This window comes from Pseudophryne corroboree, chromosome 8 (assembly GCF_028390025.1).
Source record: "Pseudophryne corroboree isolate aPseCor3 chromosome 8, aPseCor3.hap2, whole genome shotgun sequence".
NCBI classification, from domain to species: Eukaryota; Metazoa; Chordata; class Amphibia; order Anura; family Myobatrachidae; genus Pseudophryne; species Pseudophryne corroboree.
The window spans coordinates 216,133,568-216,149,588 of record NC_086451.1 but is presented as its reverse complement, the minus strand read 5'-3'; the positions used below and the strand labels follow the sequence as shown (position 1 = coordinate 216,149,588).

The 16,021-nt window shown below is 47.2% G+C and overlaps 1 protein-coding gene across 6 annotated transcripts in view; it reads right to left on the bottom strand.

Annotated features, from left to right (window-relative positions):
* Nucleotides 1-16,021, bottom strand: part of STARD8 (StAR related lipid transfer domain containing 8) — a 443,153-nt gene that overhangs the window by 33,334 nt on the left and 393,798 nt on the right. For all 6 annotated transcript variants that reach the window (XM_063937082.1, XM_063937080.1, XM_063937081.1 and 3 more), the window contains 3 exons: nucleotides 8,738-8,948; nucleotides 8,230-8,344; nucleotides 5,758-5,979 (listed from right to left, as the gene is read on the bottom strand). In XM_063937082.1, the coding sequence (XP_063793152.1) occupies nucleotides 5,758-5,979; nucleotides 8,230-8,344; nucleotides 8,738-8,948 (548 nt within the window). The remainder of the gene's footprint in view (nucleotides 1-5,757; nucleotides 5,980-8,229; nucleotides 8,345-8,737; nucleotides 8,949-16,021) is intronic.

The following is a 16,021-nucleotide window of genomic DNA, read 5'->3' as shown; positions in this document are numbered from 1 at the left end:
TAATTGTGGGGGAGACTGGGGAGCACTACTGCAGTGCCAGTTATAGGTTATAGCAGGAGCCAGGAGTACATAATATATTATATAGTGAGTGACCACCAGACACACAGTGCAGTTTATTTAATATATCCGTTCTCTGCCTGAAAAAAGCGATACACACAGTGACTCAGTCAGTCACATACCATATCTGTGTGCACTGCTCAGGCTCAGGCCAGTGTGCTGCATCATCTATATATATTATATATCTGTCTGACTGCTCAGCTCACACAGCTTATAATTGTGGGGGAGACTGGGGAGCACTACTGCAGTGCCAGTTATAGGTTATAGCAGGAGCCAGGAGTACATAATATTATATTAAAATTAAACAGTGCACACTTTTGCTGCAGGAGTGCCACTGCCAGTGTGACTAGTGACCAGTGACCTGACCACCAGTATATATAATATTAGTAGTATACTATCTCTTTATCAACCAGTCTATATATTAGCAGCAGACACAGTACAGTGCGGTAGTTCACGGCTGTGGCTACCTCTGTGTCGGCACTCGGCAGCCCGTCCATAATTGTATATACCACCTAACCGTGGTTTTTTTTTCTTTCTTTATACATACATACTAGTTACGAGTATACTATCTCTTTATCAACCAGTCTATATTAGCAGCAGACACAGTACAGTGCGGTAGTTCACGGCTGTGGCTACCTCTGTGTCGGCACTCGGCAGCCCGTCCATAATTGTATATACCACCTAACCGTGGTTTTTTTTTCTTTCTTTATACATACATACTAGTTACGAGTATACTATCTCTTTATCAACCAGTCTATATATTAGCAGCAGACACAGTACAGTGCGGTAGTTCACGGCTGTGGCTACCTCTGTGTCGGCACTCGGCAGCCCGTCCATAATTGTATATACCACCTAACCGTGGTTTTTTTTTCTTTCTTTATACATACATACTAGTTACGAGTATACTATCTCTTTATCAACCAGTCTATATTAGCAGCAGACACAGTACAGTGCGGTAGTTCACGGCTGTGGCTACCTCTGTGTCGGCACTCGGCAGCCCGTCCATAATTGTATATACCACCTAACCGTGGTTTTTTTTTCTTTCTTTATACATACATACTAGTTACGAGTATACTATCTCTTTATCAACCAGTCTATATATTAGCAGCAGACACAGTACAGTGCGGTAGTTCACGGCTGTGGCTACCTCTGTGTCGGCACTCGGCAGCCCGTCCATAATTGTATACTAGTATCCAATCCATCCATCTCCATTGTTTACCTGAGGTGCCTTTTAGTTGTGCCTATTAAAATATGGAGAACAAAAATGTTGAGGTTCCAAAATTAGGGAAAGATCAAGATCCACTTCCACCTCGTGCTGAAGCTGCTGCCACTAGTCATGGCCGAGACGATGAAATGCCAGCAACGTCGTCTGCCAAGGCCGATGCCCAATGTCATAGTACAGAGCATGTCAAATCCAAAACACCAAATATCAGTAAAAAAAGGACTCCAAAACCTAAAATAAAATTGTCGGAGGAGAAGCGTAAACTTGCCAATATGCCATTTACCACACGGAGTGGCAAGGAACGGCTGAGGCCCTGGCCTATGTTCATGGCTAGTGGTTCAGCTTCACATGAGGATGGAAGCACTCAGCCTCTCGCTAGAAAAATGAAAAGACTCAAGCTGGCAAAAGCAGCACAGCAAAGAACTGTGCATTCTTCGAAATCCCAAATCCACAAGGAGAGTCCAATTGTGTCGGTTGCGATGCCTGACCTTCCCAACACTGGACGTGAAGAGCATGCGCCTTCCACCATTTGCACGCCCCCTGCAAGTGCTGGAAGGAGCACCCGCAGTCCAGTTCCTGATAGTCAGATTGAAGATGTCAGTGTTGAAGTACACCAGGATGAGGAGGATATGGGTGTTGCTGGCGCTGGGGAGGAAATTGACCAGGAGGATTCTGATGGTGAGGTGGTTTGTTTAAGTCAGGCACCCGGGGAGACACCTGTTGTCCGTGGGAGGAATATGGCCGTTGACATGCCAGGTGAAAATACCAAAAAAATCAGCTCTTCGGTGTGGAGGTATTTCACCAGAAATGCGGACAACAGGTGTCAAGCCGTGTGTTGCCTTTGTCAAGCTGTAATAAGTAGGGGTAAGGACGTTAACCACCTCGGAACATCCTCCCTTATACGTCACCTGCAGCGCATTCATAATAAGTCAGTGACAAGTTCAAAAACTTTGGGTGACAGCGGAAGCAGTCCACTGACCAGTAAATCCCTTCCTCTTGTAACCAAGCTCACGCAAACCACCCCACCAACTCCCTCAGTGTCAATTTCCTCCTTCCCCAGGAATGCCAATAGTCCTGCAGGCCATGTCACTGGCAATTCTGACGAGTCCTCTCCTGCCTGGGAATCCTCCGATGCATCCTTGCGTGTAACGCCTACTGCTGCTGGCGCTGCTGTTGTTGCCGCTGGGAGTCGATGGTCATCCCAGAGGGGAAGTCGTAAGCCCACTTGTACTACTTCCAGTAAGCAATTGACTGTTCAACAGTCCTTTGCGAGGAAGATGAAATATCACAGCAGTCATCCTACTGCAAAGCGGATAACTGAGTCCTTGACAACTATGTTGGTGTTAGACGTGCGTCCGGTATCCGCCGTTAGTTCACAGGGAACTAGACAATTTATTGAGGCAGTGTGCCCCCGTTACCAAATACCATCTAGGTTCCACTTCTCTAGGCAGGCGATACCGAGAATGTACACGGACGTCAGAAAAAGACTCACCAGTGTCCTAAAAAATGCAGTTGTACCCAATGTCCACTTAACCACGGACATGTGGACAAGTGGAGCAGGGCAGGGTCAGGACTATATGACTGTGACAGCCCACTGGGTAGATGTATGGACTCCCGCCGCAAGAACAGCAGCGGCGGCACCAGTAGCAGCATCTCGCAAACGCCAACTCTTTCCTAGGCAGGCTACGCTTTGTATCACCGCTTTCCAGAATACGCACACAGCTGAAAACCTCTTACGGCAACTGAGGAAGATCATCGCGGAATGGCTTACCCCAATTGGACTCTCCTGTGGATTTGTGGCATCGGACAACGCCAGCAATATTGTGTGTGCATTAAATATGGGCAAATTCCAGCACGTCCCATGTTTTGCACATACCTTGAATTTGGTGGTGCAGAATTTTTTAAAAAACGACAGGGGCGTGCAAGAGATGCTGTCGGTGGCCAGAAGATTTGCGGGACACTTTCGGCGTACAGGCACCACGTACAGAAGACTGGAGCACCACCAAAAACTACTGAACCTGCCCTGCCATCATCTGAAGCAAGAAGTGGTAACGAGGTGGAATTCAACCCTCTATATGCTTCAGAGGTTGGAGGAGCAGCAAAAGGCCATTCAAGCCTATACAATTGAGCACGATATAGTAGGTGGAATGCACCTGTCTCAGGCGCAGTGGAGAATGATTTCAACGTTGTGCAAGGTTCTGATGCCCTTTGAACTTGCCACACGTGAAGTCAGTTCAGACACTGCCAGCCTGAGTCAGGTCATTCCCCTCATCAGGCTTTTGCAGAAGAAGCTGGAGGCATTGAAGAAGGAGCTAAAAGGGAGCGATTCCGCTAGGCATGTGGGACTTGTGGATGCAGCCCTTAATTCGCTTAACAAGGATTCACGGGTGGTCAATCTGTTGAAATCAGAGCACTACATTTTGGCCACCGTGCTCGATCCTAGATTTAAAGCCTACCTTGGATCTCTCTTTCCGGCAGACACAGGTCTGCTGGGGTTGAAAGACCTGCTGGTGACAAAATTGTCAAGTCAAGCGGAACGCGACCTGTCAACATCTCCTCCTTCACATTCTCCCGCAACTGGGGGTGCGAGGAAAAGGCTCAGAATTCCGAGCCCACCCGCTGGCGGTGATGCAGGGCAGTCTGGAGCGACTGCTGATGCTGACATCTGGTCCGGACTGAAGGACCTGACAACGATTACGGACATGTCGTCTACTGTCACTGCATATGATTCTCTCAACATTGATAGAATGGTGGAGGATTATATGAGTGACCGCATCCAAGTAGGCACGTCACACAGTCCGTACTTATACTGGCAGGAAAAAGAGGCAATTTGGAGGCCCTTGCACAAACTGGCTTTATTCTACCTAAGTTGCCCTCCCACAAGTGTGTACTCCGAAAGAGTGTTTAGTGCCGCCGCTCACCTTGTCAGCAATCGGCGTACGAGGTTACATCCAGAAAATGTGGAGAAGATGATGTTCATTAAAATGAATTATAATCAATTCCTCCGCGGAGACATTGACCAGCAGCAATTGCCTCCACAAAGTACACAGGGAGCTGAGATGGTGGATTCCAGTGGGGACGAATTGATAATCTGTGAGGAGGGGGATGTACACGGTGATATATCGGAGGGTGAAGAGGAGGTGGACATCTTGCCTCTGTAGAGCCAGTTTGTGCAAGGAGAGATTAATTGCTTCTTTTTTGGGGGGGGTCCAAACCAACCCGTCATATCAGTCACAGTCGTGTGGCAGACCCTGTCACTGAAATGATGGGTTGGTTAAAGTGTGCATGTCCTGTTTTGTTTATACAACATAAGGGTGGGTGGGAGGGCCCAAGGACAATTCCATCTTGCACCTCTTTTTTCTTTTCTTTTTCTTTGCATCATGTGCTGATTGGGGAGGGTTTTTTGGAAGGGACATCCTGCGTGACACTGCAGTGCCACTCCTAGATGGGCCCGGTGTTTGTGTCGGCCACTAGGGTCGCTAATCTTACTCACACAGTCAGCTACCTCATTGCGCCTCTTTTTTTCTTTGCGTCATGTGCTGTTTGGGGAGGGTTTTTTGGAAGGGACATCCTGCGTGACACTGCAGTGCCACTCCTAGATGGGCCCGGTGTTTGTGTCGGCCACTAGGGTCGCTAATCTTACTCACACAGCTACCTCATTGCGCCTCTTTTTTTCTTTGCGTCATGTGCTGTTTGGGGAGGGTTTTTTGGAAGGGACATCCTGCGTGACACTGCAGTGCCACTCCTAGATGGGCCCGGTGTTTGTGTCGGCCACTAGGGTCGCTAATCTTACTCACACAGCTACCTCATTGCGCCTCTTTTTTTCTTTGCGTCATGTGCTGTTTGGGGAGGGTTTTTTGGAAGGGCCATCCTGCGTGACACTGCAGTGCCACTCCTAGATGGGCCCGGTGTTTGTGTCGGCCACTAGGGTCGCTAATCTTACTCACACAGCTACCTCATTGCGCCTCTTTTTTTCTTTGCGTCATGTGCTGTTTGGGGAGGGTTTTTTGGAAGGGACATCCTGCGTGACACTGCAGTGCCACTCCTAGATGGGCCCGGTGTTTGTGTCGGCCACTAGGGTCGCTTATCTTACTCACACAGCGACCTCGGTGCAAATTTTAGGACTAAAAATAATATTGTGAGGTGTGAGGTATTCAGAATAGACTGAAAATGAGTGTAAATTATGGTTTTTGAGGTTAATAATACTTTGGGATCAAAATGACCCCCAAATTCTATGATTTAAGCTGTTTTTTAGTGTTTTTTGAAAAAAACACCCGAATCCAAAACACACCCGAATCCGACAAAAAAAATTCGGTGAGGTTTTGCCAAAACGCGTTCGAACCCAAAACACGGCCGCGGAACCGAACCCAAAACCAAAACCCGAAAAATTTCAGGCGCTCATCTCTAATAACAACGAGAACCCACATACTGTACAAAGAGATATAAACAGTTTACAGCAATAGAACTAGGTAAGTCACCTTCCTGCATGACAGCTCTGTGTTCTCAGAGCCAGGCATGGTTATCCAACCTTTAAAGCGTTCTGCAGACTCCTGGAGAAAACCTTGGATGGTGTTGTCCAGAAGAGGAGAGACGTTCCCGGCTTCTCCTACTGAGCCTGCACAGAGATCCTCCAGAGACAAAGGCTGAGCATCAGCAGCTACATAGGAGTTCCGGGACTGGAGCATCATATCATGAGGGATCTATAGAAAAGATAATACATAGTAATGTGATTATGCATCCCTGGCTCTCCAGATAACTGGAGGACAATATGACACTTTCTGATGCTTTTGCAGATTTTTCAAAGATGCAGCTGCTGTGCAAACTGCGTCCATTCTGAATCAGGTCTAATATGACAGTAGCTCCCTTATCTATACATACATGTTTTAGGAATATTTATGTAATATATGTAGTGTTTTTTATAAAACACTATTAGCATGAAGACTATTGAAGTTCTAAACAAGTCTCCTATGAAAGCAACAGATTTAGGGGTTGATGTATCAGGCAGTGAAAAGAGTGGAGAAGTGGACCAGTGGAGATGTTGCCCATAGCAACCAATCTGTTTTGAGGACTCTTTTATAAAGTATAAAATTATAGGTAAATACTGATTGGTTGTTATGGGCAACTTCTCCACTGTTCTACTTCTCTCTTTTCACTGCTTTATACATAAACCCTTTAGTTAGAAAGAGGACCTGTACATTTGGATAACTAAGAATTTTCATTTACATGCCTCGAGGTCTGTCATTCCTGTGTATGGTCACTCATACCACTTTCAGACATAAAATCCTGGCTTCAACCCAGTTTGGACCCAGGACATAGAGCAAGGGTTGATGCCGGAGCTACTCCTTTCATACATGGGTGACGACCCGGTTTATTCCCAGGTTGTCCCCCTTCACACCAAACCCGGTGATCTCATGATCACATCTCCAATCTCCTGCTACCGTCCCCAGCCAATCATTTTCTGTTAGGCATTACCCGGGTCATCACGAGCCGGGTCACACCTTTCAGACCTGAGCCGGGGTCATCTACCCGGGTTGCAAATCCCGGGAAAACCCTTGCTGGCAAACAGGGTCACGGACCCGGGACTCTCAACCCGGGTAGACCATTTCAGAATGTTGGACCTGGGTCGATGCGTGTTCATACTCAAAAACCTTGGTTTTAGGATCATGTCTGAAAGGGGTATCAGTGAGTAAAATAAAGCAGATTTTTTACACACAGCACCAAGCATGGTGGAACTTTTAAAATTTTTCATCAAATGCTTTTTACAAAGACATGAAGTTCAAGAGAATATTCTCATTAAGTGGGGGATGTCTCTTGGAGAGAGATAAAGTACCAACCAATCAGCTTCTGTCATTTTATAAGCGGTGTTTAAAACATGACCGTTAGGAACGGATTGGTTGGTATCTCTCTCAAAGCACTGCTAAATATTCCCCTAAGTTTATTTTGAAAGAACTGCTAGCACTATCATATGACCTCATAGTACAAAAGCAGCAAACGAAAAACCATGTTACCGCAACAGTTCTGCAAATGAAAATTAAAATCAACTAAATATTTTCCAATATCCTACCAGCATATACAGATGTGTACATATACATGTAGCCTCCTGGTAAACAGCCCTTCTAGTTACGCCATGCTGTGACATGACTTGGTAGTGCTGAGCGTCTTTTTGTGCGACTTTTTCACATTAAAATGAGTCTTATTAGCAAAATGATGCGATTTGACTATCCTATGATGTACAAGCAGTTTTTGCTAATTAAAATGATATCTGCATATGAAATGCTATGCTACAGTGTTTCATAGTAAACATTGTAACATAGCATTTCCTATGCAGATACAGGCGAGGTGGACAAGAGTCTTTTTTTTGCAAAAAAATCGTCTTATTCGCATCGATTGCGAATAAGAGGCACACGCGGACTCTGCTGAATAAAATGATATGCAGCATGTCTATATTGTTTGCCACTGCGCCTGTATCTGCATAGGAAATGCTATGTTACAGTGTTTTCTAGGAAACACTGTAGCGTAGCATTTCATATGCAGATACAGTATCATTTTAATCAGCAAAAACTGCTTGTACATCATAGGATAGTAAAATCACATCATTATGCTAATAAGACGCATTTCAATGTGAAAAAGTCGCATAAAAAGGGCTGTTTAACAAGTTGCACGGGAACAAACGGTCTGAAATCTAAATCAAATCAAATGCTGTTTTGAAGGGTGGTCACACCAAATATTGATTTGATTTCTCTTCTGTGCTTTCACTTTGCATTTTGTTAATTGATAAAAATAAACTATTAACACTTCTAGTTTTGAAAGCATTCTTACGCAGCATTTCTTTCCACACCTTCCTAAAACTTTTGCACAGTATTGTATATTTTGCAAAAACATGGGGAACACATATATTTGAAGGAAAGAGCTGCCTACATTGAAATGGTTGGGTGCTTCCACACACTCACCTGGAAAAGTTTCTTGCATTCTGTGATCATGTGGAGCAACCCTTGTGTTGCGGCCAGGTTCTCACTGAGGTCCTTATGATCTGGCTTTCCAGATGCTCCTCTCTTCTGCATGATCCTGCAGGAAGATCCAACGTAATTATCTTGTAGCTGCTACTGAGAAGCTTACATAAAGTGTTTTAGACAAGCTTGTGATGCGACAGGGAGCTGTGCAGTGCAAGATCTCAAGCAGCCTTTTGAAAGAAGAGGCAGGCTACATTAACAGGTCAACACACTACTCAGGGACATTTTGCAGCTAGGCATAGTATTTAATCAGATTATGCAGTTGCAGCATAGGCCATGCCTGATACTCAACGCACACACCAAAAGATAGTAATTTTCTAATACTCCAAATTCTTAGCATCAGGGACATCTGACAAATATAAATTAAGTGGTCTAGTCATAGTAGAGTCAACCAATAAACTTAGCGTGTGAAGAGTCCTCGAGTTGCTACTATTTGAGCAGGTCGTACCGTGGTGAAGTGGTCTCTTTCTTGGAGATGTTGAGATGGAAAACAGATGGAGCCAGACACACAGCAAGGTTCCCAGGGGTCATCTGGTTCTCCTGAGCAGAGGAGATGTCACTCAGAAAATACAGTAATGTTTGTAAAACTTCTCTATTTTCATCTGGCATCAGCAGGATTGCGGCCTGCACAGCACGCAGCCTATGGTCCTTGGGAACATCTGAAAAAGGTGGACAAAGAAGAAGTTGATTTGAAAGTAGAGGCTCTCAATGCTGTTAAAAAGATTTCTCTCAAATTTTTTTTGTATGTATACTATACAGGGCGGTATCTTATTAGCAGCGGTACTTTCCCACTGCCAATAGGATCGCCAGGGGCTATTCTATTAGGCCCGATGCTGGCACTTATCAGGGATTATGCTTCGGGTGCCTCAGGCACCCGAAGCATAATCCGCAATAAGGGACCACTGGAGGCGCAAATGCAGCCTCTAATTGGATACCGCGATATCAGGAACAGAACAGAACAGGATGCATCGGGGCCTTCACCATATAGTCCCGCCCACTGACTCAGTCAAATCAGTTCTTTCCACAGCGATTTAGGCAGGAGCATCAGGTAGAGACTTGTTTAGGCGCTAAGAACACACATGCACACCCTTCCATACAAGAAGGAAGAGGTTTAGTGATTGTCAAGATCCTCAAATCAGGTGCGTCAGGGTGGGATCCCTGTGGACATAAGAGAAATCACGTTATCAACGGTAAGTTCTTACCATAACGTCTATTTCTCTGGCTGGGTCCACAGGATTATCCACAGGATAACATTGGGATTCCCAAAGCCAATTTTAGTGGTGGGGACGCTCCTGATTACACAGGAGGACCTTTCGCCCGAAGTCTGCGTCATGAGAGGCAAAAGTATCCAAGACATAATGTCTAATGAATGTGTTTATGGAAGACCATGTGGCTGCCCTACAAATCTGTTCTGCTGAAGCACCCTGTTATGCTACCCATGAAGGACCTAACTTACGTGTAGAGTGAGCAGAGACATTAGCCGGAGTAGGGAGATCTGCATGAGAATAAGCTTCTGATATTACCATTCGGAGCCATCTCGCCAGCGTCTGTTTACTAGCAGGCCATCCTCTTCTATGAAATCCGTAGAGGATGAAGAGAGAATCTGTTTTCCTGATGGCACTAGTACGATCTATGTAGATTCTTAAAGCTCGGACTACGTCCAGCGACGCTTCTCCTGCAGATAGTCCCGATACCTGAAAAGCTGGGACTACAATCTCTTCATTCAGGTGAAACCTTGAAACCACCTTTGGAAGATAACCAGATCTCGTTCTGAGAACTGCTCTGTCTGGAAAAAAACTTAGGAAAGGAGACTTACACGATAACGCTCCTAAATCTGACACTCTTCTGGCTGACGCCATTGCCAGTAGAAAAAATAAGATTTTAAACATACCGGTAAATCTTTTTCTCCTAGTCCAATAGAGGATGCTAGGGACTCCGTAAGGACCATGGGGTATAGACGGGCTCCGCAGGAGACATAGGCACTATAAAGAACTTTAAGTATGGGTGTGCACTGGCTCCTCCCTCTATGCCCCTCCTCCAGACCTCAGTTAGAGCACTGTGCCCAGTGGAGATGGACAATATGAGGAAAGGATATTAATCCAAGGGCAAGATTCATACCAGCCCACACCATCCACACCGTATAACCCGGACTATACGAACCAGTCAACAGTATGAAACAAACAGCATCAGTCAAAGACCGATCAAAACTGTAACATAACCCTTAAGCAAGCAATAACTATATACAAGTCTTGCAGATTTAGTCCGCACTGGGACGGGCGCCCAGCATCCTCTACGGACTAGAAGAAAAAGATTTACCGGTAGGTTTAAAATCTTATTTTCTCTTACGTCCTAGAGGATGCTGGGGACTCCGTAAGGACCATGGGGTTTATACCAAAGCTCTAAACCGGGCGGGAGAGTGCGGATGACTCTGCAGCACCGACTGAGCAAACGCAAGGTCCTCCTCAGCCAGGGTATCAAACTTATAGAATTTTGCAAAGGTGTTTGAACCCGACCAAGTTGCTGCTCGGCAAAGCTGTAATGCCGAGACACCTCGGGCAGCCGCCCAAGAAGAGCCCACCTTCCTAGTGGAGTGGGCCTTTTACGGAATTTGGTAACGGCAATACAGCCGTAGAATGAGCCTGCTGAATCGTGTTACAGATCCAGCGAGCAATAGTCTGCTTAGAAGCAGGAGCGCCAACCTTGTTGGCTGCATACAGGACAAACAGAGCCTCTCTTTTCCTAACCCTAGCCATCCTGGCTACATAAATCTTTAAGGCCCTGACTACATCCAGGGACCTGGAGTCCTCCCAGTCCCCCCGAAGCCACAGGCACCACAATAGGTTGGTTCATATGAAAAGAAGAAACCACCTTAGGCAAAAATTGAGGACGCGTCCTCAACTCAGCTCTATCCACATGGAAATTCAAATAGGGGCTCTTGTGGGACAAGGCCGCCAATTCTGACACCCGCCTTGCAGATGCCAAGGCCAATAACATGACCACCTTCCACGTGAGAAATTTTAATTCAACTGTTTGAAGAGGTTCAAACCAGTGAGAACTCAGGAATTTTAAGACCACGTTAAGGTCCCACGGTGCCACTGGGGGCACAAAGGGGGGCTGGATATGCAGCACTCCCTTCACAAACGTCTGGACTTCTGGGAGAGAAGCCAATTCCCTCTGAAAGAAGATAGATAGGGCCGAAATCTGTACCTTAATGGAGCCTAACTTCAGGCCCATATCCACTCCTGTCTGTAGAAAGTGGAGAAATTGGCCCAAATGGAAATAATCCGTAGGAGCATTCTTGGCTTCACACCAAGATACATTCTTCCTTCAGATACGGTGAGAATGCTTAGCCGCCACCTCCTTCCTACCCTTGATGAGAGTAGGGATGACTTCCTCCGGAATACCTTTCTCAGCTAGGATCCGGCGTTCAACCGCCATGCCGTCAAACGTAACCGCGGTAAGTCTTGGAACACACATGGCCCCTGCTGTAACAGGTCCTCCCTGAGAGGAAGAGGCCACGGATCTTCTGTGAGCATTTCCTGAAGATCTGAGTACCAGGCCTTTCGAGGCCAATCTGGGACAATGAGTATTGCCTGCACTCTCTTTAGTCTTATGAGTCTCAATATCTTTGAGATGAGAGTAAGAGGAGGAAACACATAGACCGACCGAAACACCCATGGTGTCACTAGGGCGTCTACTGCTACTGCCTGAGGGTCCCGTGACCTGGCACAATACCTCCGAAGCTTCTTGTTGAGGCGTGATGCCATCATGTCTATTTGAGGAATTCCTCAAAGACCTGTTATCTCTGTAAAAACTTCTTGATGAAGTCCCCACTCTCCTGGATGGAGATCGTGTCTGCTGAGGAAGTCTGCTTCCCAGTTGTCCACTACCGGAATGAAGACAGCTGACAGAGCGCTTACGTGATTTTCCGCCCAGCGAAGAATCCTGGTGGCTTCCGCCATCGCCACTCTGCTCCTTGTCCCGCCTTGGCGGTTTACATGAGCCACGGCTGTGACGTTGTCTGATTGAATCAGTACCGGGAGGCCCCGAAGAAGAGTCTCCGCTTGTTGCAGGCCGTTGTATATGGCCCTCAATTCCAGTATGTTGATGTGTAGGCAAGCCTCCTGGCTTGACCATATACCTTGAAAATTTCTTCCTTGTGTGACTGCTCCCCATCCCCGGAGGCTCGCATCTGTGGTCACCAGAACCCAGTCTTGAATTCCGAACCTGCGACCCTCTAGAAGGTGAGCACTCTGCAGCCACCACAGGAGAGACACCCTGGCCCTGGGGGACAGGGTTATTTTCTGATGTATTTGTAGATGAGACCCGGACCACTTGTCCAAAAGTTCCCACTGAAAAGTCCTCGCATGAAACCTGCCGAAGGGGATGGCCTCGTAGACTGCCACCATTTTTCCCAGAACTCGAGTGCATTGATGAACAGACACTCTTTTTGGTTTTAGCAGGTCTCTGACCATGTTCTGGAGATCCTGGGCTTTTTCCAATGGGAGAAAAACCTGCTTTTGTTCCGTGTCCAGAATCATGCCTAGGAACGATAGCCGAGTCGTTGGAACCAATTGTGACTTTGGCAGATTGAGAATCCAACCGTGCTGTTGCAGCACTTTCAAGGAGAGCGACACGCTCTCCAGCAATTTGTCTCTCGATCTCACCTTTATCAGGAGATTGTACAAGTATGGGATAATTGTGACTCCCTACCTGCGCAGGAGCACAGTCATCTCTGCCATTACCTTGGTGAAAATCTTCGGGGCCGTGGAAAGCCCAAACGGCAACGTCTGAAACTGGTAATGACAGCCCTGTACAGCGAATCTCAGGTATTCCTGATGAGGAGGGTATATGGGGACATGAAGGTATGCATCCTTTATGTCTAGTGACACCATAAAATCCCTCCCTTCCAGGCTGGATATGACCGCTCGGAGCGATTCCATCTTGAATTTGAACTTTTTTAAGTACAGGTTTAGGGATTTCAGATTTAAAATGGGTCTGACCGAACCATCCGGCTTCGGGACCACAAACAGGGTTGAATAATACCCTTTTCCCTGTTGAACCAGGGGAACCTTGACCATCACTTGCTGTTGACACAGCTTTTGAATTGCAGCTAACACCACCTCCCTTTCCGGTGGCGAAGCTGGCAAGGCCGACTTGAAAAATCGGCGGGGGGGGCACCTCTTCGAATTCAAGCTTGTAGCCCTGGGAAACAATTTCGATTGCCCAAGGATCCACTTCTGAAAGATTTGGCTGAAAAGTCGAAGACGTGCCCCCACCGGTGCGGACTCCCTTAGGGGAGCCCCAGCGTCATGCGGTGGATTTTTTAGAAGCCGGGGAGGACTTTTGCTCCTGGGAGCTAGCCAACGCAGGTGTTCTTTTCCCTTTACCCTTACCTCTGGCAAGGAAAGAGGAGCCCCGATCTCTTCTGGCCTTATGCGACCGAAAGGAATGCATCTGATATTGTGGAGTTTTCTTTTGCTGTTGGGGAACAAAAGGTAAAAATGTAGATTTACCCGCGGTAGCTGTGGCAACCAGGTCCGCGAGCCCCTCCCCAAACAACACTTCACCCTTGTAAGGTAAAACCTCCATATGTTTCTTGGAGTCTGCGTCACCCGTCCATTGGCGGGTCCATAGAGCTCGCCTCGCAGAAATAGCCATCGCATTGGCTCTGGAACCCAGCAGCCCAACGTCTCTTTGAGCGTCCCTCATAAATAAGACTGCGTCTTTAATGTGGGCTAATGTTAATAAAATGGTATCCCTGTCTAGGGTATCAAGGCCCTCTGACAAGGTATCTGTCCATGCTGCAACTGCGCTACATATCCATGCCGATGCTATTGCCGGTCTGAGCAAAACACCTGTATGCGCATAAATAGACTTTAAAGTAGTCTTCTGTCTGCGATCAGCAGGATCCTTGAGGGCTGCCGTGTCCGGAGACGGTAGCGCCACCTTCTTGGACAGGCGCGTCAAAGCCTTGTCCACCCTGGGAGAGGATTCCCAACGCACCCTGTCCTGAGCAGGGAAAGGATATGCCATAAGAATCCTTTTGGGAATCTGCAGTTTTTTATCTGGAGTTTCCCAAGCTTTTTCAAACAACTCGTTCAGCTCATGAGAAGGGGGAAAGGTTACCTCAGGTTTCTTCTCGTTATACATGCGCACCCTTGTGTCAGGGACAGAGGGGTCATCCGTGATATGCAAAACCTCTTTCACTGCAATAATCATACACTGAATACCCTTTGCCACCCTTGGGTGCAATCTTGCATCATCATAATCGACACTGGAATCAGAATCCGTGTCGGTATCAGTGTCAGCTATTTGGGATAGGGGACGTTTTTGAGACCCCGACGGGCCCTGTGACCCAGCCCAATCAGTGGATTGATCCCTAGCTCTTTCCCTGGACTCTGCCGGGTCCAGTCTCTTATGTAATGAGGCCACACTTGCATTTAACATATGCCACATGTCCATCCATTCATGAGTCGGCGTTGCCGACGGAGACACACCACTCATTCGCTCCACCTCCTCCTTGGATTCCCCAACAAGGCCCTTTGGAGAGACAGAGAGAGAGTATGCCAGCACACACCCAGCACCTACAGACACTGGAAAATAACCCAGATAGCGCTTTTATCACCAATCAATGTGTAATACACTCACTGCACCTTGAAAATGCCCCCCCCCACCCCCCCTTTCCAGCCCTCTGTCACCGAGTTCAACAGGGGAGAGTCCGGGGAGCCAGCTTCTCTGCAGCGTTCTGTGGAGAAAATGGCGCTGTTAGTGCAGAGGGCTTCGGTCCCGCTTCAATATGTAAAAAATGGCGGGGGATTTCTCCATTTACTGCCTCCGCAGCCTAATGCCTCCTGATATGCCATACCCGAGGTTTATTGCTGCCCAGGGCGCCCCCCCTGCACCCATCAGTGCCTGTACTGTGTGTGTAGTGTGTGGGAGCAATGGCGCGCAGCTTACCTCAATGAAGATCTGAAGTCTTCTGTCGCCTTGAAGTCTTCTTTTCTTCTTATACTCACCCGGCTTCAATCTTCTGGCTCTGCGAGGAGGACGGCGGGGCGGCGCGGCTCTGGGACGAACGGCGGGGTGAGCCCAGCGTTCAGACTCCCTCTGGAGCTAATGGTGTCCAGTAGCCTAAGAAGCAGAGCCTATCATTTAAGTAGGTCTGCGCTCTCTCCTCAGTCCCACGATGCAGGGAGCCTGTTGCCAGCAGTGCTCCCTGAAAATAAAAAACCTAACAAAATTCTTTATTTAGAGAAACTCTGTAGAGCTCCTCTGTAATGCACCCTATCTCCTCTGGGCACAAAATCTAACGGAGGTCTGCAGGAGGGGCATAGCGGGAGGAGCCAGTGCACACGCATACTAAAAGTTCTTTATAGAGCCCATGTCTCCTGCGGAGCCCGTCTATACCCCATGGTCCTTACGGAGTCCCCAGCATCCTCTAGGACGTAAGAGAAAGTAGCCGTTAACCATTTAAGATCTGCTCTCTTAAGTGGTTCAAACGGAGGACCCTGGAGGAATTTAAGAACTAAATTCAAATCCCAGGGAGCTGCAGGAGGAACAAATGGAGGTTGAATATGTACAACTCCCTGAAGGAAAGTACGTACATCCTATAAATCAGCAATCTTTCGCTGAAACCATACAGTTAATGCTGATACTTGAACTCTCAAGGAAGCAACTTTCAAACCTTTATCCAATCCTGCTTGAAGGAAATCCAAAATCCTGGATACTT